At 48.7% G+C, this 19,102-nt stretch overlaps 1 protein-coding gene across 1 annotated transcript in view; it reads left to right on the forward strand.

Moving 5' to 3' along the window:
• LOC114583991 (cytoplasmic phosphatidylinositol transfer protein 1-like) overlaps window positions 1-17,969 on the forward strand; it is a 43,394-nt gene extending 25,425 nt beyond the window's left edge. Inside the window, exons 3-10 of the mRNA XM_028705400.2 lie at window positions 1,220-1,368; window positions 6,450-6,538; window positions 7,266-7,273; window positions 8,576-8,647; window positions 9,541-9,636; window positions 10,245-10,400; window positions 11,104-11,167; window positions 17,411-17,969. Coding sequence (XP_028561233.1) covers window positions 1,220-1,368; window positions 6,450-6,538; window positions 7,266-7,273; window positions 8,576-8,647; window positions 9,541-9,636; window positions 10,245-10,400; window positions 11,104-11,167; window positions 17,411-17,664 — 888 coding nt within the window. The 3' untranslated portion in view covers window positions 17,665-17,969. The remainder of the gene's footprint in view (window positions 1-1,219; window positions 1,369-6,449; window positions 6,539-7,265; window positions 7,274-8,575; window positions 8,648-9,540; window positions 9,637-10,244; window positions 10,401-11,103; window positions 11,168-17,410) is intronic.
• The last annotated feature ends 1,133 nt before the right edge of the window (window positions 17,970-19,102 follow it).

Raw genomic sequence — 19,102 nt, forward strand, 5'->3', positions numbered from 1 at the left:
AGCTTAGCCTGAGCTGAACAGTTTCAAGTTGCCACATTTGAATGATCCTGATTAACTTTAAGTGTGTGTGTGTGTGTATGAATTGAAAGCTCAATGTTTGGAAGAAAAGGTTTCATCTACCCTTGACCCTGATGAGCTATTTTTCTTACTGCAAGGAGCAGGAAAATAATAGATGTGTACATCTACATTTACATCTACATTGCATGCTTTTAGATAAAGTTGGGGATGTGAGCTTGCAAGGATTTTGCCAGATTTTCGAGTGGGTGGGTGTTAGGTACTTAGCATCTCATTTCCTACATGTTTCGTTCTTGTGGTAAAGCTCCAGATAAGATTTCTTGGTTCAGTTGAAGAGGCTTGTGGGGGCACAGAGGCGGAATTTGTAAAAATAGAACGTTTGCTAGGTTTGGGATCATACCCAGATGAAAGCAGTTTTAAAAGACAAATTAACAGGGGAGCATCTTGCAAAAAAAACCCAAACCCCGTAAAAACCGTTTAGAGCTATTTAAAAAAAGGTTCCAAAAAAAGGAAAGCTTATTTTATAGCCTAATCCTATACATATTTACTTAGAAGTAAGTCTTATTAATATAACCACCCCACCCCACTCACCTTCCCTCTCTCTCTCCCTCTTTTCCTCATAACTTAACATTGTATGTAACACTAATGTCTCACAACAAGTGAAACTGAATTGTAGAAAACACAACTTGGTAAAAGAGACAACACGTGTTTAATAATATATATATATATATATTTGAAAAGAAGAAGTAAGGCATTGATTTACTCCCAGGTGAGTGTACAGGATTTCAGCCTTAGAGTTGTCAAACACTCTTGGTATATTGTCCCGGTAACTCTTAGGACAACTCTCTAGTGTAGGCCATTATCCACATATTACAGATTTTGGACAGAAGGGAAGGTTTAGAAGCTTAGAGAAGGGTAGACTGTATATTGAACTTAGGGGTTTGGCATCCCCTTCCCTTTTGTGGGCCAAGGGGGCTGTTTGGGCCATTTAAGGAACAGCACTTACACCCACACATTGGAAATAACGGGAATGCCGCTGTGTTGAGTCTCATATCTCAACAGCCCAGTCCGGCTTCAGGCAGGCAGAGTTTGTATGGCTGAGAGAATGGCAGGCAGAGGGGCTCTCAGTCCTCCCCACTCAGGGTCCCCTCAACTCGGCTTCTTGAGCTGTGCAAGATGACAGTCTTTTGTATTTCCTTAACAGTACCGTGTTGGGCAGCTGTACACCATCAGCAAGCACAGCCACCAAGAGAGCGACAAAGGGGAAGGTGTGGAAGTGGTGAAGAATGAGCCCCACGAAGACCCTGTCCACGGCTGTGGCCAGTTCACCGAAAAACGTGTGCACCTCTCCAGGTGAGAAGCCAGCCAGTGGCTTTTGTTGTTATCTTTGTGTGTGTGGTTTTGGGTAGGGTTTTTGTTTTTTTTTTTAAAGAAATGATCTGAGATTTTATTTTATTTTTCAATTTTTTTAATTGATTTTCCAAATTTATAACAAACATAACAACAAACAAGAAAAACATTACTATATCAAAAAGCAAACAAACATTTATCCTAACTGTTATAGTCCCATTTTTGTTATCATTGTTGGGTGACTTCCTCAAATCCCCCTAGCTGAGTTTCCATATAGCTCCTTGTAGCAGTTTTCCAACACTATGTTCATATAAGATCTACTTGTTCAACTAACATCTTTCTTTCTTTTCATTTTTACTTCTATCCATAGTATTATATAATTTCACATATTTAAATCCTAGGCCAATCTGTTACTCACAAGTAATTCTATTTAAATTATCTTAACATATTTAACTAAATAATCCTTAAACTTCTTCCATTCCTCTTGATACTCCTCCTCCTTTTGGTCGCGGACTCTTCCGGTCAGGTCAGCTAGCTCCAAAAAGTCCATCATCTTCATCTGCCATGATCTGAGATTATTATCTCCCATCATTCCTCCCGAGGAGCCTCCAGGCAAGAAACACAGCCAGAACCAAACAATATTTTTTTAAGCGTTCTAAAAAGCACTATACATTTAAACCACTCTCATGCCACTTTGTGCTGTCATGGCTTCCCTCAAAGCACCGTGGGAAATACTGTTTGTTAAGAGTTGCTGAGAGTTGTCAGGAGACCCCTCAGACAGCTAGAATTCTCAAGACTTCCCTAGGAAGAGGAATTGCCTGCTAAACCACTCTAGGCAGGGAATAGGGGTCTCAAAACAACTCTAAAGCTCCTGGATTCTTTGGGGGGAAAGCCACGACTGTTTAAAAGTAGTACAATACTGCTTTACAGATATCGTGCAGTTGGGGCCATGTAGTATTGTGCATGGTACGGATGTGGCCAAGCCTTTTCATTTTGTACAATGAAAGCTGAAGATCTGGGGGTTATGGTTCTTCTGGGAGGGGGGGCTCTCCCATCCCATGTGGATGCCCATGCTCAGATTAGCCAGTGGGGTATGAGTTTGTACATGCAAAACAACGTGCTCTGCCACTGAGCTTTATCATCGCCCCCCCCTTCCACCCACCAGCTGTACCTTGCTGATTCAGTGTTTTGCTGTTCTCCCCATTTGTTCTTCGCTTTCCAATTAACTTGTCATGGATTCTGACAATTACTCAAGACTGGCTTTTGTTTGAAAACCGCTGGAGACAAAAGGCATAGCCCTCCCCCTCCCCTTGCTCACATCTGCCACCTACGGAGCTGTCTCTGCTTGACTTGACCCCTGTTCCTCACAAAGGTGCTCTCTGCAGTGCAGGCATACCTGTCAAGGAAGTGGGGCATGTTAGTGTATGCGCACAGCTGAGTGTGAAGGACTTCCTAGACCCTAAGATCTGGCAGAGAGGCCCTTCTCTGTGTCATGCCTTCTGGAAGAAGGTACAGGGTTATAAAGACTAGGGCTAGCCGCCTGAGAAACAGTTTCTACCCAAATGCAATTCTGGTTTTAAACGCAGTATAAGGAGTTGCTATAGGAGTATATTGTATTTTAAAATGGGGTTTCGGAGTTTTTAGAGGTTTTTGAATGTCATATGTAGATTTTTCAATTTCATTGTTCTGTATGGGACAATGATAATAAAGATATCGTATCGAGGTGGCTCAGCTGACAGGGACAAGAGGAAGGGCCTTCTCAGTGACTGCCCCCAAATGTTGTGATTCTTTGCCTCGGTTGACCTTCTCTCTTCCTAGGCTTTGCTAGATGGCAAAAATTTATGTGTACCTAGATGGAATCTTGGCTCTGGGGGTTGAATGTGGCCCTTCAGACCTCTCTGTCTGGCCCTTGGGACACTCCCCAAGCCACACCCTTCACTGGCTGCCCTTCTTGAGTGTTTTTTCCTACCTGAAATGTGTCCTTAAACTGTAATAACACCTCTAGCTTCCTGGAGGTATAGAAAACTTGGGTTTTGTGCAGCTAGAATGTAGCCAGCTGTACAAAGAATCACATAAATTGCTCCACCTAGTTTTGCCTCTGGCCCCACCCACCACTGGCACATGGCCCCCGGAAGAGTCCCGATAAGGGGGTGTGGCCCTCGGGCTGAGAAAGCTTCCCCATCCCTGTTATACACACTGGAAGGGTGAGAAGCATATCCTTCTATTTAAAAGATCAACACTGTCCTGAAACATTTGCACTTTGGAAAAACTGGGTGCTGGTCAGGGTTTCCTGCAATGCATACAAAAGGCAGAATAGAGGGGTGTGAGTGGGTGGGTGGGTGAGAGAGAGAGATCAAGATCCTGCACCTATGCATTGCTTGCTCCCCCCCCCCCCCCGAGATTGGAGCATTGTCTAGTTGTCTTTCTTTGGCAGGTTGAAGGCACCATGTTGGGAAAAGGCTGCTCTGCCTCTCTATTTTGAAGACATTAATTTCAGAGAACTGGATAGAGCAGAGGAAAGTTTCACCAAGAGACAATAACAGTTAAATCTTGGCATTTGGTGAGACAAAGAAAAGCCATTAGAACACAGAGAACCAGTTGAGCAGGAAATCTGATGAACTCCTGCCACTAAGAAATAAAAATCCTTGTAAACTTTAACCACAAGACCATGCTCCCACGTTTTGTTCTCAAACTGCTCCTCCATATGAGGTTTTTCAAATATCCCAAGATGTTCTTGATTACAACTCCCATCCTTCCCAGCCAACTTCGCTAAAAGGGACCATGCAAGTTGTAGTCCACCAACATCTGGGGACCTATGGTTGAAGACCACTGGCCTAGAGGAATCCAAGCTCACACTTTGCCCAATCTAGTGTCCTCCAGAATTTTTCAACTCCAACTCCCATCAGCCCCAACATGTGCATCTCCAGTATTCCACAACATCTGTGTTCTGCCTCCACTGCCTCTGAATGCCAGTTGCTGGGACCTTCTGTATGCAAAACATGCCCTGTCACTAAGCTACAGCCTTTCCTTGAAATAATCCTCTTTCTCTGTAAATCTTGGTGGGAGAGTCCAGCTGACTTGGTGGTGGTAGTTGCTTCCTGTTGCTGTGACCCTGGTTCATATGTGAGCTCTACATAAAGCTTGCACAAGGAGAGAAGCCTCTCTGTTACAGTAGCAGCCATCAGTTGTGGCAGCTGCTGTAGCCACCTGCAGAGAGCTGCCCTCCAGCCCTATCTCTCAGCCCATTGATGAGCCAGTTAGTGGAGTGCTGGCTCCTTTGGCTGACTTCCAGTGATGTCTGGCTTAGAAGCACCAGAGCAGAGTGGAATGAGGAAGTTACTGTGCTTTGCTAAAATTTCCTTGTTCCTTTCTGCTACTGCTGCTAAACAAATCTGGGCCTTGTGGAGCTGGTGGTTATGCTGAACGTGACTGGGAGTGTGTGTGTCTGTGCATCTGCGTGTGTGCAGTTTGCACAGGTGGTGTTAGCATGGGGTAAGAACACAAGAAACTGCCTTATACCAAGCCAAGCCATTGGTCCATCTAGCTCAGCATTGCCTACACTGACTGGCAGCAGCTCCGCAGGGTTTCTAGACAGGAGTCTTTCCTATCTCTGCTTGGAGATGCCAGGGATTGAACCTTGCATACAATACAGATACTCTGCCGCTGATGTTGCTAGACTACAATATCCATCACTCCAAACACTGGGGCTGGTGGGAGTTGTAGTCCGGCGCCATGTTGCCTAGCCCTTTCCATTCGTCAAAACCAACAGCTGCTACAGGCATCTTTCCAAGCAGAGGCTCTGTTCTGGCTCTCTGACATGCTCAGGATGGCAAAACATCTTGGATTGCCCATGTACTTGGCCTTACAGATAGTTTCACTTGTCATTCCACCCACCTAGCTGAAAATAGGCAATGCTTATAAGCTTCAGCAAGGCTAAATCCCCTTGCTTCCAAATGCTCCCGGCATAATGGATCAGGCAGGCAGCCCCTCTCTGCTTCCCGACTCCTCCCTTTCTTTTCTTCCCCTTGTTTCCACACACTCACATGCACATCCCTCACTGCAAGCTTCCCTCCTAGGCTGCCAAGACCTGTCCCCTTTTGCCCAACTGTCCATTGGCTCAGAACGTGTGTTTCGGAGACAGCTTTGGCTGTGTGGACTTGTCTCACTGCACCGCTAGCTGCTGCGGGAGCCATCCGTGCAAGAGGGGGCGGTATTTTTAGACTGCATTCTCACGATTCTCCTCTCGGGGGATGCTATTTATAGAGCGCAGAATCTAATCAAAGCGGTTGGGACGGAGGGGCCCTTGCCTTTTTCCACCCCACAGTTTGGGTGCCGCATCGCTTGATCCATTTGCAGGGAAGCCTGTGAGATTTCAGCCGGTGGTCTAAAGCGATGCGAGAGCCAGCGTCTTCCTCGCTGAGCCCTTCGCGACACAGTGACAAAGAAACGCTCCTGTCTTCCCTCTCCCTTCCCTGCCCCAGGTGTTACAGACTTGTGTCCGTGCTCAGCCATTCCTTCCAGCCACATGGAAGCATTTGGCTGTTGGGTGGAGATGGCATTTTTCAGCCCAAGGGCCGTATTTCCTTCTCGGGAACATTCCAAGGGCCACATGCCATTTTGCCTGAGGCAAAAATGTGCAGAGCAATGGATGTAAACGTTACCTTTGTACAGTAGTTTCTATACACATGCACACACCTCTCTCTGCCCCTTTCCAACTAGGCAAGAGGCAGTATCAGAGGTCAAGGACTCATTCCAGCCAGGCAAAAGCACTGTTTAGAATAAGTGGCCTGGGCCTTAACTGTCAGAGTCTGCAATGCAAAGTCCCTGGTGCCTTACAGTTTCTCTGCCTTGGTTTATCTTCTGTGCTTTCCGGGGTTTTGAAAAGAGGTCTTTCCCCAGCCCTAACTGGAGACTCTGGGGATTGAACCTGGGACTTTATGAATGCAAGGCAGATACTCTGCCCCCTGAGCTACAGCACTTACACATCCCTTTTGGGTTTTAAAGATTTGCCTACTTGGGCTTAGACATGCCCATTTTAAGATTTTCTCTGCTTTCCCCTTTATGCTGTGCTGTCCCACCATTAGCAAGCTGCCTAGCTGGGCTCGCGCCGTGACGCCACGAATATTCTACATCACAGAGAAGGCCTGGAACTATTACCCATACACAATCACAGGTAAGGAGAGCTCTTCTAAATCAGACAATCTCCGTCTCATCCAACAACCTCTTTCTGCAGGGCCCAACTAGAGACCTCTTGAGAACCCCAGAATGGAATAGTGTTGGGTGAGGTAGCTGCAATCTTCACTTTTCTCTCCTCTGTCCCTGGCACATAGACTAGATCTACACAGATATAAAAAAACCAATAGGTAGGGAATTCCAAAGTGTAGGAGCTGCCACACTAAAAGATTGATGTCAGGCAGACGTCTTCACTGTACTGCCTTTGGCACCTGCTGAAAACGTTTAGACAAGCTTACCCAGATATTTAGAATGCTGATGTGTTTATGGTTTGTTGGGTTTTTCCTATGTTTTGTTCTTAAAAATGATCTCAGTGTTTTATTCTCTTTGTAAACTGCTTTGAGGTTTCCTACAGTCAAGCGGTATATGAATCTTTTGAACTTTAGTTGGATACAACTCCTGAGCCACCCATCAGGTTGGGCAAATGGCTTCCCTGAATTTCCATTTGCAGCTTTCCTGATAGGAACGTGGCTGAGTGCAGGGAACCTCAGCCAATGCTTCTCCTTTCTGCCTGGGCTGTTGTGCTGGAGCTGGGTGGCTTAAGTTGTCAAGGGAAATTCAGTTATGACTCCCGCGGCAACTGTCCCTCCCCATCTCATCGCTGGTTTTCTCTGTCTCTTTCATCTGCTGTCCTGCGGATTCCTGGAATCGCCTTGCCATCGGCTCAGAGTACACGGTAAGTGCCAAGATGTGCTTGCATGTTAGGCACTTTGCTGCTTTTCCAAAGGAACGGCTTGTAGCCTGGGCTTCCAGAGTGACCCTGAGGCAGCACCAACTCCTCCAGGCAGGAGGCTGCACATGGAAACAAGTGAATATGCGACAGGGAGGAAGGGAAGGACTGGTTTGGGGATGTCGCAGTCAGCCTGTGAAATCCCCCAGGTTTATCCTCCCCTTTCTTTCAAGAAGCTGATAGTGGCTGACATGGCCTCCCCAACACCACTGTTTCCTCACAAGAACCCTGTGAGGTAGGTTAGGCCAGCCTTCTCCAACCTCGGGCCGTTGGCCATGCTAGCAGCGGTTGATGGCAGCTGGATTTCCCTCCCCCCAAAATTATAATGCATGATAGCACCACTGTGCTGTAGTGACTGGAGTGTTGGACTAGGGCCAAATTCTCACTTAGCCATCAGGCCCACTGGGTGCCCTTGGGCCAGTCACTATCTCTTGTGACCTGACCTACATCACAAGGTTGTTGTGAGGATGGAATGGAGAGTGGGAGAGGCGTGCATGCCGCCTTGAGCTCCTTGGAGGAAAGGTGGGGTATAAATGTGATAATCAATAGATAAAACAAAGAGATAATCTAGGCTTTGCTACCAGACCTGTACATTTTAAAGAAGCATAACCTGATCAGTCTGGGCAGAACCCTCCCATTCCTCCATTTTCCTTTATTCCTCCCACCCTGGCCCTTTAAATTATTGGCCATTTTTGCAGCATTGCACCCATTCAATCCTTTCTGTTCAGTGGTAAGCCCTGTTGAGTCCAATAGGACTGGCTCCCAGGTGACTGTGTATAGAATCACACTATTAGACACACATTCCTGATTTTATGAGCTGGTGTCTTTCAGCAAGTGCTGCAGTCATCACTTCTCTCTCCTTCATCCCTGGCACGCAGGCTGGAGCTACACAGATATAGAAAACACCATGAAAATGCTATGGGGTGGGGTGGGGAACACGCTATGAAATATATGTGCAATTTGCCATTGAGCTCTCCAGGGCCATTGGTGTCACATTTTTATCATGCACTTTTAACATTATAATTGCAGCTGTGCAGCTGAGTCCATAGTATGCCCTTGGGTGTTGAGTTATCCATGACCAGGCAGGCGAGAGGGAGCAGCAACTAGCAGTGGGTAGTTGCCTGCCTTCCTCTTTGCCAGCTGCATCTGTCCTCCCCCTCCCCAGCCAGCATGGCTAACATCTGGAGGACCTCAGGTTCCCCATCCCTGGTTCACCTTCTCAGATTCTCCTCTTCACTTCTTTTACAGTGCTCTTTCCTGCCAAAGTTCTCTATCTACATAGAGACCAAGTACGAGGACAACTGCGGAGACAGCACAAATGTAAGTGCTAATTGGGAAGAGTTCTCAGTCTGGCACAGAACTGTCTGCCATCCCTAACCGACAACTCCAAGAGGCAACAGGATGCAATGGGAGGTGGGGAGGGTGTCCTTTGGTGCCTTGGGTTCCTTGTTTTGCAATGTGGCCAGGAGCTTCTGTTAAGGGGGAAACATTCCTCTCCTTTGTATGGAATCGGTGGTCCATTCCCCCATCTAGCCAGCAGGTCCTACTCTGATTGGCTGCGGCTCTTTGAAACTTAAGGCTGAATGTCCTTCAGTTGGAGACAGGTTGGCAAGGGGCTTTCTGCTGCATGGCATTTTGCAGAGGACAGGTCCCTGCCCTGAGGAGCTTAAAATCTACAATCTAGCTCCCTCCCCCAAATCGTTGACACAGTAGTTTGTTAAGAGTGCTGAGAGGAGACCCACATTCACAGCCACAATTAACAGAGGGGTTTATCAATCAGACCCTCTTCCCTCTTCCCAGGGAACTCTGAGAATTGTAGTTTGTAGGGAATAGGTGTTTCCCAACAGCTCTCTGCTCCCTAAACAAACTACAGCTCCCAGTTCTTTAGGAGCCAGGAATGACGGGAGCTGCAGTCCAACATTATCTTGAGGGACACAAATTAAGAAGGCAGGAAAGCTACCTTTGTACCAGGTCAGACCCTTGGTCCACCTAGCTCAATATTGTCTACACCGGCTGGCAGAGGCTCTCCAGGATTTCAGGTGCGAGGCATGCGCTAGAGATGCTGGGGATTGAACCCAGGACCTTCAGCATGCAAAGCAGATGCTCTGCCACTGAGCTACGGCCTTCCCCAGTTGTTGTGCGTCATGCCCTGCCCTACATCCAAGCTGCTGGCCTGACAGCCCCATCTCTTTCTCTACCTCTTGCCCTCCCAGATCTTCCACAAGGAAAACATATTGGGAGACCACGATGTGACATTCCTGGACATCGCCTTTGATGAAATCCCAGAGCGCTACTACCGGAGCCTAGAGGTAACGTGAGGCAGGGAGGCACCTGTCTACCCAGGTTTGTGTGTGGCCTTTCCCTTGCCTGAGTCCTGCTGTGACTGTAAGGAAAGCCCTGCTGCATCAGACCAAAGGCCCATCTTGTCCATCGTCCAAAGTGGCCTATCAGATGTTCTGGGAAGCCCACAGGAAGCCTTCTGCCTGCGTTTGTCCCTCACCTACTGGCATTCCAAGGTACACTGCCTCTGAGTGTGGAGGCTCCATTTAACAAGAGCCCTGCTGAATCAGACCAAAGGCCTGTGTAGTCCAGGAATCCTGGGCTGTACCCAGTGTTGGTCTGATGCAGAGTAGACCCATCAAAATGAATGGATCAGCCAGCGGCCCACCACCATCCTGTTTCGCAGTGGGCAGCCAGGTGCCTGGAGGGAAGCCCTCAAGCAGGACCCAAGTGCAAGAGCGCTCTCTCCTACTGTGGTTTCCAGCAACTGCTGCCTCCAACCATGGAGGCAGATTGCAACCATCATGGCTACTAGCCATTGGTAGCCTTCTCCTCCATGAATTTGTCCAGTCTTCCTCTAAAACTATTCAAATGGTGGTCCACCGGCTCCTTAGACTTGTCTTCTCCATGTTGGTAGGATCTCCGGTACTTCAGCTCGACCAAGACTGGCCGTGGCCCGCTCCGGGAGGGCTGGCGAGAGCATACCAAACCCATCATGTGCTCCTACAAGCTGGTGACGGTCAAGTTTGAGGTGTGGGGGCTGCAGACACGGGTGGAGCAGTTTGCTCACAAGGTGAGAGCTCAGCCTGGAGACATTTGGGGACCTGGAGGGATGGACTGGGCCCTGCTTTTGCTGGGAGTGTGGGAGGTACCCTTCCTGAGTTTTGAGAAGTCCTTGATTCTCATCAGACAGATTATCCCCCTGCCTCAAAGCAATATTCTGTGCCAGGGGTCGGGAACCTGTGCCTGCCTAGATGCTGCTAGACTACAAAGCCCATCATCCCTGAAACAAAATGGATGGCTGTTGTGATCCTCAGGAATGTCCACCTCCAAGGAGGGCTGGTGGCTCAAGCCAGGGGAGTTCAAAAGTTCCTGAGTTCCTGGGGAAGGCAAAAGTCAGCACCTTGGAGGAAGATCAGGGTGTGTTCAGGACCACAGACAGTGCTTCTGCAGCTGAGCCAACCATCCATGTTGTCTCAGCAAGGTCATGGAGCAACTGGCTTCATAGCAGGGTTAGGCAGTCACTGACTGGACTATGCTTGCTGGGGCTGATGGGAGGTGCAATCCAAAACAGGGAAGGCTTCTCTGGAGCATAGGAGATCAGTCTGTGCATTGCTGCCTCCTGCTGGAAGGGCTCTCAACCGCTCTACTAGCATAGCAGCCTTCGGTGGTTACAGTGGGAGGGGGGTGACCCTCCCCATGGGGCTTGCTGTGATCATTGCCCCCCAAAAGATAGAAGATACCTAAGGAGTTGTTAACCTAGTTTTGGGTTGCAGGCCATCCGGGACATCTTGCTGATCGGCCACAGGCAAGCTTTTGCCTGGGTGGACGAGTGGTGTGGTAAGTGAGCCTTTTTGTTGTGTTGCTGGTGGCAGAGTGGGTGGGAAGAGAGTGTGTGAAAACTCTTTGGGCCGTGGGAGAATCAAGCTTCAGGGTCCTCTTCCCCTAGGCTGCCCTGCTCTTTACATCATTGCGTTTTGCATTCATCAGTATGGACCTCCTGTTTCCTCCTAATCAGCAACACAGAGTAGGGCCCTCATTTTTTTAAACTTTAAGCATGCACTGAATTAATGGGGAGAGCCTCCTGCCCTTCACTGTGCTTTTAAATCCCCTGATTGTAAGTACAACAAGATGGTTAAACGGTAACTAATCTGTGACCTGCATTCTTGAGTGTGGGCCCCTCCGATGGGATCCTACAACTGCACACAAATGGAAATGTTGTTGTTGGAAAACGTTTGCTTTGTTCCCCCTGGAGCTAAAAGCTATCACTGGTGTCTCCCATAAATCTCAAGCCCCACTTATTTTATTTATCTGTATTTACTAAACCTGTTTCTAGCCCTTTTCTTGGTTTTGAAGATCTCCGCAAAGTGCACAAAAGAGCAATACACCGTTAATTAAATTCGTATTGCAACAAAGAGGTCTACAGCTGAGAGGAGGGACAGCGGTGATCAGGGTTCGCAAAATTTTGGGATCTGCTTTGGGGAATGTTACGTAGCAAATCAATTCTGACCTAACGTGTCCAGTTGTGTGCAGTTCTAGGTTTCTTGGCAAAGGAGTGGGGTTGTGATCACCAAAGCTGTGGAGGCTGGTCCATCAGAGTGACCACTGCCCCACCCATCTCACTCTGCCCTCAGCCAGCCCCCACCTGCCTGCCTTCCTCCTTGCAGCCCATTGAAGGTGTGGCCCTGGCTGTCATCTTGCTCCTCCTTAGTCTCTGTGTCACCCTTGTAGAACTCATTCAAAAACCCCTTGTATTAAAGAGCCCCGTAGTGCCTCTAAGCCACCTCTGGCTACGAGCTGCCCCAAAATTTCTCACCCCTCTAAACTATCTGAGACACAGCGTCCTTCTTACCTCACAAATCCCCTTCTGAGGAACTGTAAGCGAAAAAGGTGTTTAGACTCCCGCAGGTAAGTGGAAGGCAGAACATTACTACCTGACTCCACTTTTTTCTTACCTTCCTTTTCTAACCCTGCTAACTTTTCCCCTCAACCCCTGTCCTCTTCATTTCCCCTCTCCAACGTTTTCCTGAGCCTCCTCTTCTTTTGAGTTTTGCTCCAGTGTTGACCGAGGTTGTGCTTTCTTGTACCAATGCTGCCTGGGTCTAAGGTCTCTTGAGTGTGCATGCACAGGATCAACTCCAACCTAGTGGGGGGAGGGGGAGGGGCTCTCCTCCTTGCCCCCTACAGTGGGCTTACATAGCAGCAGCTCTCAGACCAGTGCTGGTGGCCACTTCAAATTTCCCATAATGCCCAGAGGAGCCTGATTTAGTGTTGCTCTGGGGCATCGTGGGAAATTTAAAATGGCAGCTTGTTGATTCTTAAGACCCACCCCCCTGGAGGAGGTCTTAAGCCTGCAGCAGTGCCAAGGGGGCTCTCAGCTGCCTGGTGTTATTGGGAGCTGATGCCAACCCTGAAAACACACACACAGAGCGAGCCAGTGGATTCAGAACCACTTCTCTACTGCAACTCCACACCACAAGGGAACACAGGAATCTTTCATTTCCAGAGAGTAGGGCTGATCTCCTAGGCCTTTCCTGCCTAATTATAATATCTCAGTCAACACAAGGGACCTCGAGAAGCCATCCAGCCCACCCTTCCTCACTGCAGGATCTGTGACATTGCTTTCTACCTTGCCTCTCCTTAAATGCATCCTGCCAGCTCCCGAGGCAAGCTGGCATTCCACTATCGAACATATCTGACTAGGTGGAAGCTTATTCTACTTTGCAGCCAGAATGTGCCATGATCCCCTGCTCGTTTCCACCCATTGGTTCTAATTCTGGGTTAGGGAAAGGGGCTGTAGCTTGGCGGTGGAGCATCTGCTTTGCATGCAGGGAAGATCCCTGGCATCTCCAGGCAGAGCTGGGAGAAACACCTGTCTGAGTCTCTGCCAGTCAGTGTAGGGGATACTGGGCTAGATGAAGTGATGGTCTGACTCTGTATGCTTCCCTCTGGAGTAACTGAGAATAAGGTCCTCAGAAACCGCATTAAGTGCAGTTCATGTCAGGCTGGCATAAGGGACTCTGGGAGGGCTGTGGTGCAAAGGCAATCAAACCTCTTACAACTCCAACCAAGGAGTTTATTTTTTATAAGGGTCAGGCAACATCCTAGGAAGCATTGCAGCCTGGAAAGGGCAGGCTTGTTTGCGTGGCTGGGTTCCCTGCTAGGAGAGGGCACACAGAACCTGACTCCCCATTTCAGATCCACGACTGACGACCTGTGGGCCATGCAGTCCCTCCCCACACACACTGGGGCCATTCCACCGGTCCAGCTGTGTGCTTGCCTGTGTCGCCCCCTGGTGGCAGCAGAGAAGCAAAGTGAAGAAGGGGAAATGAGGGTAGCTGCAAAAGGAGCAGGGAGGGTGTGAGGTCTCGGGAGAAGCCCATGGCAGCTACAGGGGTCAACAAGGCATTGTTTGAGGCTTGCCCCTTTTGCTGTGAGTTGTTGACTCTTTGCAGGTGCTGGCTAGGTTACTTTGCCTATTAATGCTGGCCACCTTTGTAGTGAGATGGAATGACTTTAAAAGAGGATCTGTGCATGGAGGATATCCACAGATGCTAGCCCCAATGGCTGCGTTCTGCCTCTACGGTTGGAGGCAGTAATGCTCCTGAATGCCAGTTGCTGGAAACTGCAGGAGGGGAAAGTGTTCTTGAGCTCAGGTCCTGCTTGCAGGTTTTCCACAGGCATCTGGGTGGCCCCTGTGAGAACAGGATGCTGGACCATTGGTCCATCAGGCTGCTCTTGCGTTCTTATATTCTCATTTATTTCATCATCTACCATCCTCATTTTATTTGTACTCCACTGGTCCTTCTGAAAGGAAGCACAAAGCAACTATCATTTTGCAGAAACAAATGCAACAGCTAAAGGCAAACAGGAGGAGACTTTGGGGCGTGGAGGGCTGTGGCTTAGTGCTACGCAAAAGGTACCGGGTTCGGTCTCTGGCTTCTCCAGGCAGGTCTGGGAGAGACTAGTGCCTGAAACCCTGGAGAGCTGGAGCAGTGCCCTGGCATGCTGAGGCAGAGGCAAAGGACAGGAGGGAGGACTAAATGGGCCTTTGGCCTGATTGATCAAGTTTCTTCTTATGTTCTTATAAGCACCTGAGGTGAGAGAGCAGAGCACCAAACAGAATAGCTGGGAAGAAACCACCAGTGTCTGTGCAGAAGGTTTCAGGAAGAGTGCCTGTTCGCTTGTAGCACCACCTGCTGGCAGAATGTAGCACTAGAATTTGGAAACTTATGCAGAGGATAGACAACAGAGTAAAGCCAAAACTCCAAATACACTCAGTGTTGTTTTCATTGTTTAAAATATATTTTAACATTTGTGGTTGCTTAATTTATTTGGATTTAAGCACATAGGGCAAAGTTTAATTAAATTACATAGGGATTGGAGCAACGAACTACCAGAGAAAAACCTCCCTGGCCAATGAAACTTTTGTTTTGGTCTCATTATTTTCTGAGATTCCACCAAATGGGGCACATTTTTGAGCCTCACTTTGCAGGAGGGTTAGAAACTTGGTGTGTTTCTGTAGTCATTTAATGCAAGCTGAGGTTTTTGTCAGGGCTTTGGATTGTGCTCCCCATCGATAATTCTGAACAATTTAAGATTGTAGCTGCTTTTCAAGAGGAAGGCAGTTGTGCTCCATGAGCTGCCTCCTAAGTTCTGTGTAGTGTGACCCAAATTAGATGTGGCCAGCGAAGGAGGCTGCCGACAAGATGGAGAGACGAGTGCTGATCAAGCTGCAGCTTGACAGGACTGGACTAAATGGGTCATTGGCCTCTGTGTAAAGCAACTTCCGGTGCCCTTCCTCTTAGGGATCCTGGTAGCTTTTTCCTCCCCTTCTCTGTCTCCTGCATAATGGTACTAACAACTCTGCCCTCCACTGCTGCTCAGGGCTTTCTCATCCCTTTTCGCCTTCAACCTCCCCTTTTTCTGATGATCTGTGCCGAGATAGTTCTGCTCCCAAGAGAGAGGGGTTCCTTCCCCCATCTCGTCTCAGTGTACAGATTGTCGCTTGGCAGACATCTGGGAAAGGCCCCCTGAAACTGAGTCGCCACATTTTGCGCCTTTCTTACCCCAAGCAGATGGCCAAGCACTGTTTAGAGGGCAGGATTCAGTCTCTCGTCCTGCACAGCCCATTTTCCATTGGGTGGGGTTAGGGCCAAGGGTCCAAATGTGCTTCCCGCAGCAAGGAGGAGAAATCCTGTCCACAGACACCATCGCAGTTGGTGGTGCATTTGGGACCGGCCCCTTGTCTCTCTGAAAAGAGCGGAGATGCGGCCCTCGCAGCTCCAGCGTCTTGTGACGGCCCCTCGTTGGCTCTTTGTGGGGCCTCAGGGCCTCCGGGTTTCCTGCGCCTCCTTCCGCCGAGCCCGGCTTGCTTTACTGAGCTTTGAGAGCATCTCTGCGTGTTACAGACATGTCCCTGGAAGAGGTTCGTGCCTTCGAGACTCAGATGCACGTGGCCACAAATAAAAACTTCAGCACCCAGGACCCTTAACGCCCCACCTGGCCAGCCCTGCCCAGGACTCCCGTTTTGTATGTATATGTTTTGTTTTTGCCTTTTGGTCTTTCCTTTCTTCTCCTGGATCTCGGCATAGCAGGTCCCAGCCCTATTCCTCCTAAGGCTCCCCTGTCCTTTGGAGACCCAGCTATGCCTTTTCTGTGCCCAAGATGCATGAGAGCAGCAGCAGCAGTGCAAAGGGTGTCTGGAGCACGTTGGGAAAGGGCTGTAGCTCAGTGGCAGAGCACCCGCTTTACATGCAGAACTCTCAGGTTCAATCCTCAACATCTCCAGGTAGGGCTGGGAGACACCTCCGTCTGAAATCCTGGAGAGCCGCTGCCACTCAGTGTAGGGAATATTAAGCCAGATGGACCAATGGTATGATTCTGTCCAAGGCAGCTACCAATTGTTCCTGTGATGAGCATTAAACTGACTTCATGGCTTTCCCCCCATAGATGTGCAGGAATGCTGGGTCACCAGCCAACCTGAATGGAAGGGGGAATTCCATTCAGAGTGCCAATTCTTACCTAGCAAACACAGCAGCACGCAGTGCAATAGGGACAGGGATCCTGGTACTTGGGGAATGGCAAAGTTTTCAGAAGTATACGCACAAATGGAGGAAAGAAAGAGAGGAGAAAACATATACGGAGCATCAACAATACCAGCCCAGGAAAGCTCAAGCACCTGTGTTGGGTGGGATGGCGAGTGTAATGGAGTATCTCACCAGAGGTTTCCCGCTGCTCTCAGAAAGAGAGGGAAAGGGGGTAATCCGCTGGCCTGGATTTGAATCTGAGTCCTCTGCTTCCAGAAGGGATGGATTGGTCTGTGAACTGCCCTGAGACCTCTGGGTATACGGCAGAATATAAATTCAATAAATAAATAAAATTGATCCACTGCCCAGAATTGAGTGTGACATGTTCACTGTTATGACGGTGGTGATTTTATTATTATAATCATTGCTTTTATTTTAAATTACACTTGATTTAGATTTGGGCTTTCAAAAACAAATATTCAACTTTATGTTTAAGCGTTATCAGTGATACAATAGTGAGCTGTACTCAGTGTTGATACAGTAATTGTATATTATTACAAATAAGAATAATACTATGCCAATAAAGGCTGAATCAATGAATAATAATAATTGTTATAAGTCCTCCTCAGGGTGAAAGGCAGATTAGTATTACAATTTCTATCCCACTAGTATTCCAAATAACTTAAGGTGGTCTTTGATTGTTCTTCCGCTCTCCATTTTCCCCCTCACAACAACCCTGTGTGGTAGGCTGAGAGACAGGTGACCTACCCTAGGTCCCCCAGTGATCTTCATTGGAACCTTGCTTTCCCAAGTTCTTGTCTGACACTCTATCCATTATACCACGCTGCCGTACCCGGGGATGGAGGGGAAGCTAAAACCGACCCTTGCCTCACTCTCCTCCCCGTTAAGGCTCCAGAGAGAGGCGAGCGGTGCCCTGGGGGAGGAGAGGCAGCTGCTTGGGCCTAACCCAAAGAGAGGCAGCAAGCACCCCCCCCCTTCCCCACCAACCTCAACCTCTTCTCACAAAGCCTCCCTCCACCTTTGCTTCCCACAGGGATGACGATGGACGAGGTGCGCCTGTACGAGAAGGAAACCCAGGAGGCGACCAATGAGATTGTCGGCATGGCGGAGCCCACCTTCACCCTCAGCGGAGTGCGCCTGCCCCCCAACACCCAGAGCGCCCCTTCCACTCCCCTCAGCGGCGACGCGCCAGACTTCCTCAGTGTGCCCAAGGACAGACCGCGGAAGAAGTCTGCCCCAGAGATGCTCTCTCTGCCGGTCCTGAGGGAGCGTGCCAACGCAGAGTGACGCCTGGCCCCACAAGGCTTACTCCGGCTCCTGAGTCCCCACCCCTTCCTTCGTCAAAGAGACTTGCCCCCCACACACTTCATTTCCCCAGGAAGGCACGTACCTTGCTTTCGTCTGGTTTTTTAAAAGAAATTATTTATGTGTGGGGTTTTTTTGTTTTTTTAATGACCTTTCTGAGTTTCTCCTTGTCCTGAATTGGGCAACATCCACCTGCTGGACTGAGGAAAGGCCTACGACTTGTGGCCCACCAATTCCCTTCCCCGGATTTCAGCAGCTCTCTTGAAAAGTAAACCTTTCTGACTTGTTCTGGCTGGCGTCCATCCAAACGTGGCAGGGATTCTCTGACTTTTCCCTTGTTTGACCTGGGGCACTTGCGGTATTCCTGTATTGCAGAATAACACACACACACCCCGGTCCAGACACACACATCCTGAGCTTCTCCTCCCTTGCAGAAATGTTGAGTGAAATTTACTGCGCCATCTTAAGTTCCTTTGGGACTCAGCGGAGTGGGCAGGCCTGGATTGCTTGTCTCCCACCAGCTCAGCAGTCACGAAAGGGGACTTCTATGGTAGCGGGGGGGGGGGGTCATAGCTCAGGGGCAGAGCATCTGCTTTGCAAGCAGGAGGTCCCAGGTTCAATCCCTGCCACTGAGTTCTGTGTGCTGGGACAACTAGAGTCTTAAGAATCATCAGTGGAATAAGAACCCCTCCAGACTGAGGGTTTGTTTGGTTGTTTTATGCAGAGGTTTTCTGCAGTGTGTCATTGACACAATCATATTGCGTTCATGGTGGATTTATCCTGGGGTGTCCACACTTCGTTCCACTTTATTAGCTGTTCTGTGATGCTTTCCAAAGGTTATCACTTTTATGACACCTGGACGGGCAGCTCTTGTTCTCTAGTACAGTGGTACCTCGCAAGACGAATGCCTCGCAAGACGAAAGGGTTTTTGGTTTTTTGAGTTGCTTCGCAAGACGAATTTCCCTATGGGCTTGCTTCGCAAGACGAAAACGTCTTGCAAGTTTGTTTCCTTTTTCTTAAAACCGTTAATACAGTTGCGATTTGACTTCGAGGAGCAACTCATAGCACGCGGTGTGGTAGCCTTTTTTGAGGTTTTTGAAGACTTTGGTGATTTTTGAAGCTTTTCCAAAACTTTTCTGAAACCATGCTTCGCAAGACGAAAAATTCGCAGAACGAATTAATTTCGTCTTGCGAGGCACCACTGTACAACAAAGCAAGAACCACCACCACCTCTGAAAAATACTGGAACATTAGTGGTATATAAAAAGTTGCAGGATTTCTGCCCTGAATCTATAGTAGGTGCAAACAGGATTGCACATAACTGCCCAGATACCATTGTGAGCACAAATATTGGTGAATGCACAATATAAAGGATGTCTGGAGGGGCCTTTACACTGATTAACAGTGTTCTTTGTAACAC

Source organism: Podarcis muralis, chromosome 14 (assembly GCF_964188315.1).
Source record: "Podarcis muralis chromosome 14, rPodMur119.hap1.1, whole genome shotgun sequence".
Classification (NCBI taxonomy): Eukaryota; Metazoa; Chordata; class Lepidosauria; order Squamata; family Lacertidae; genus Podarcis; species Podarcis muralis.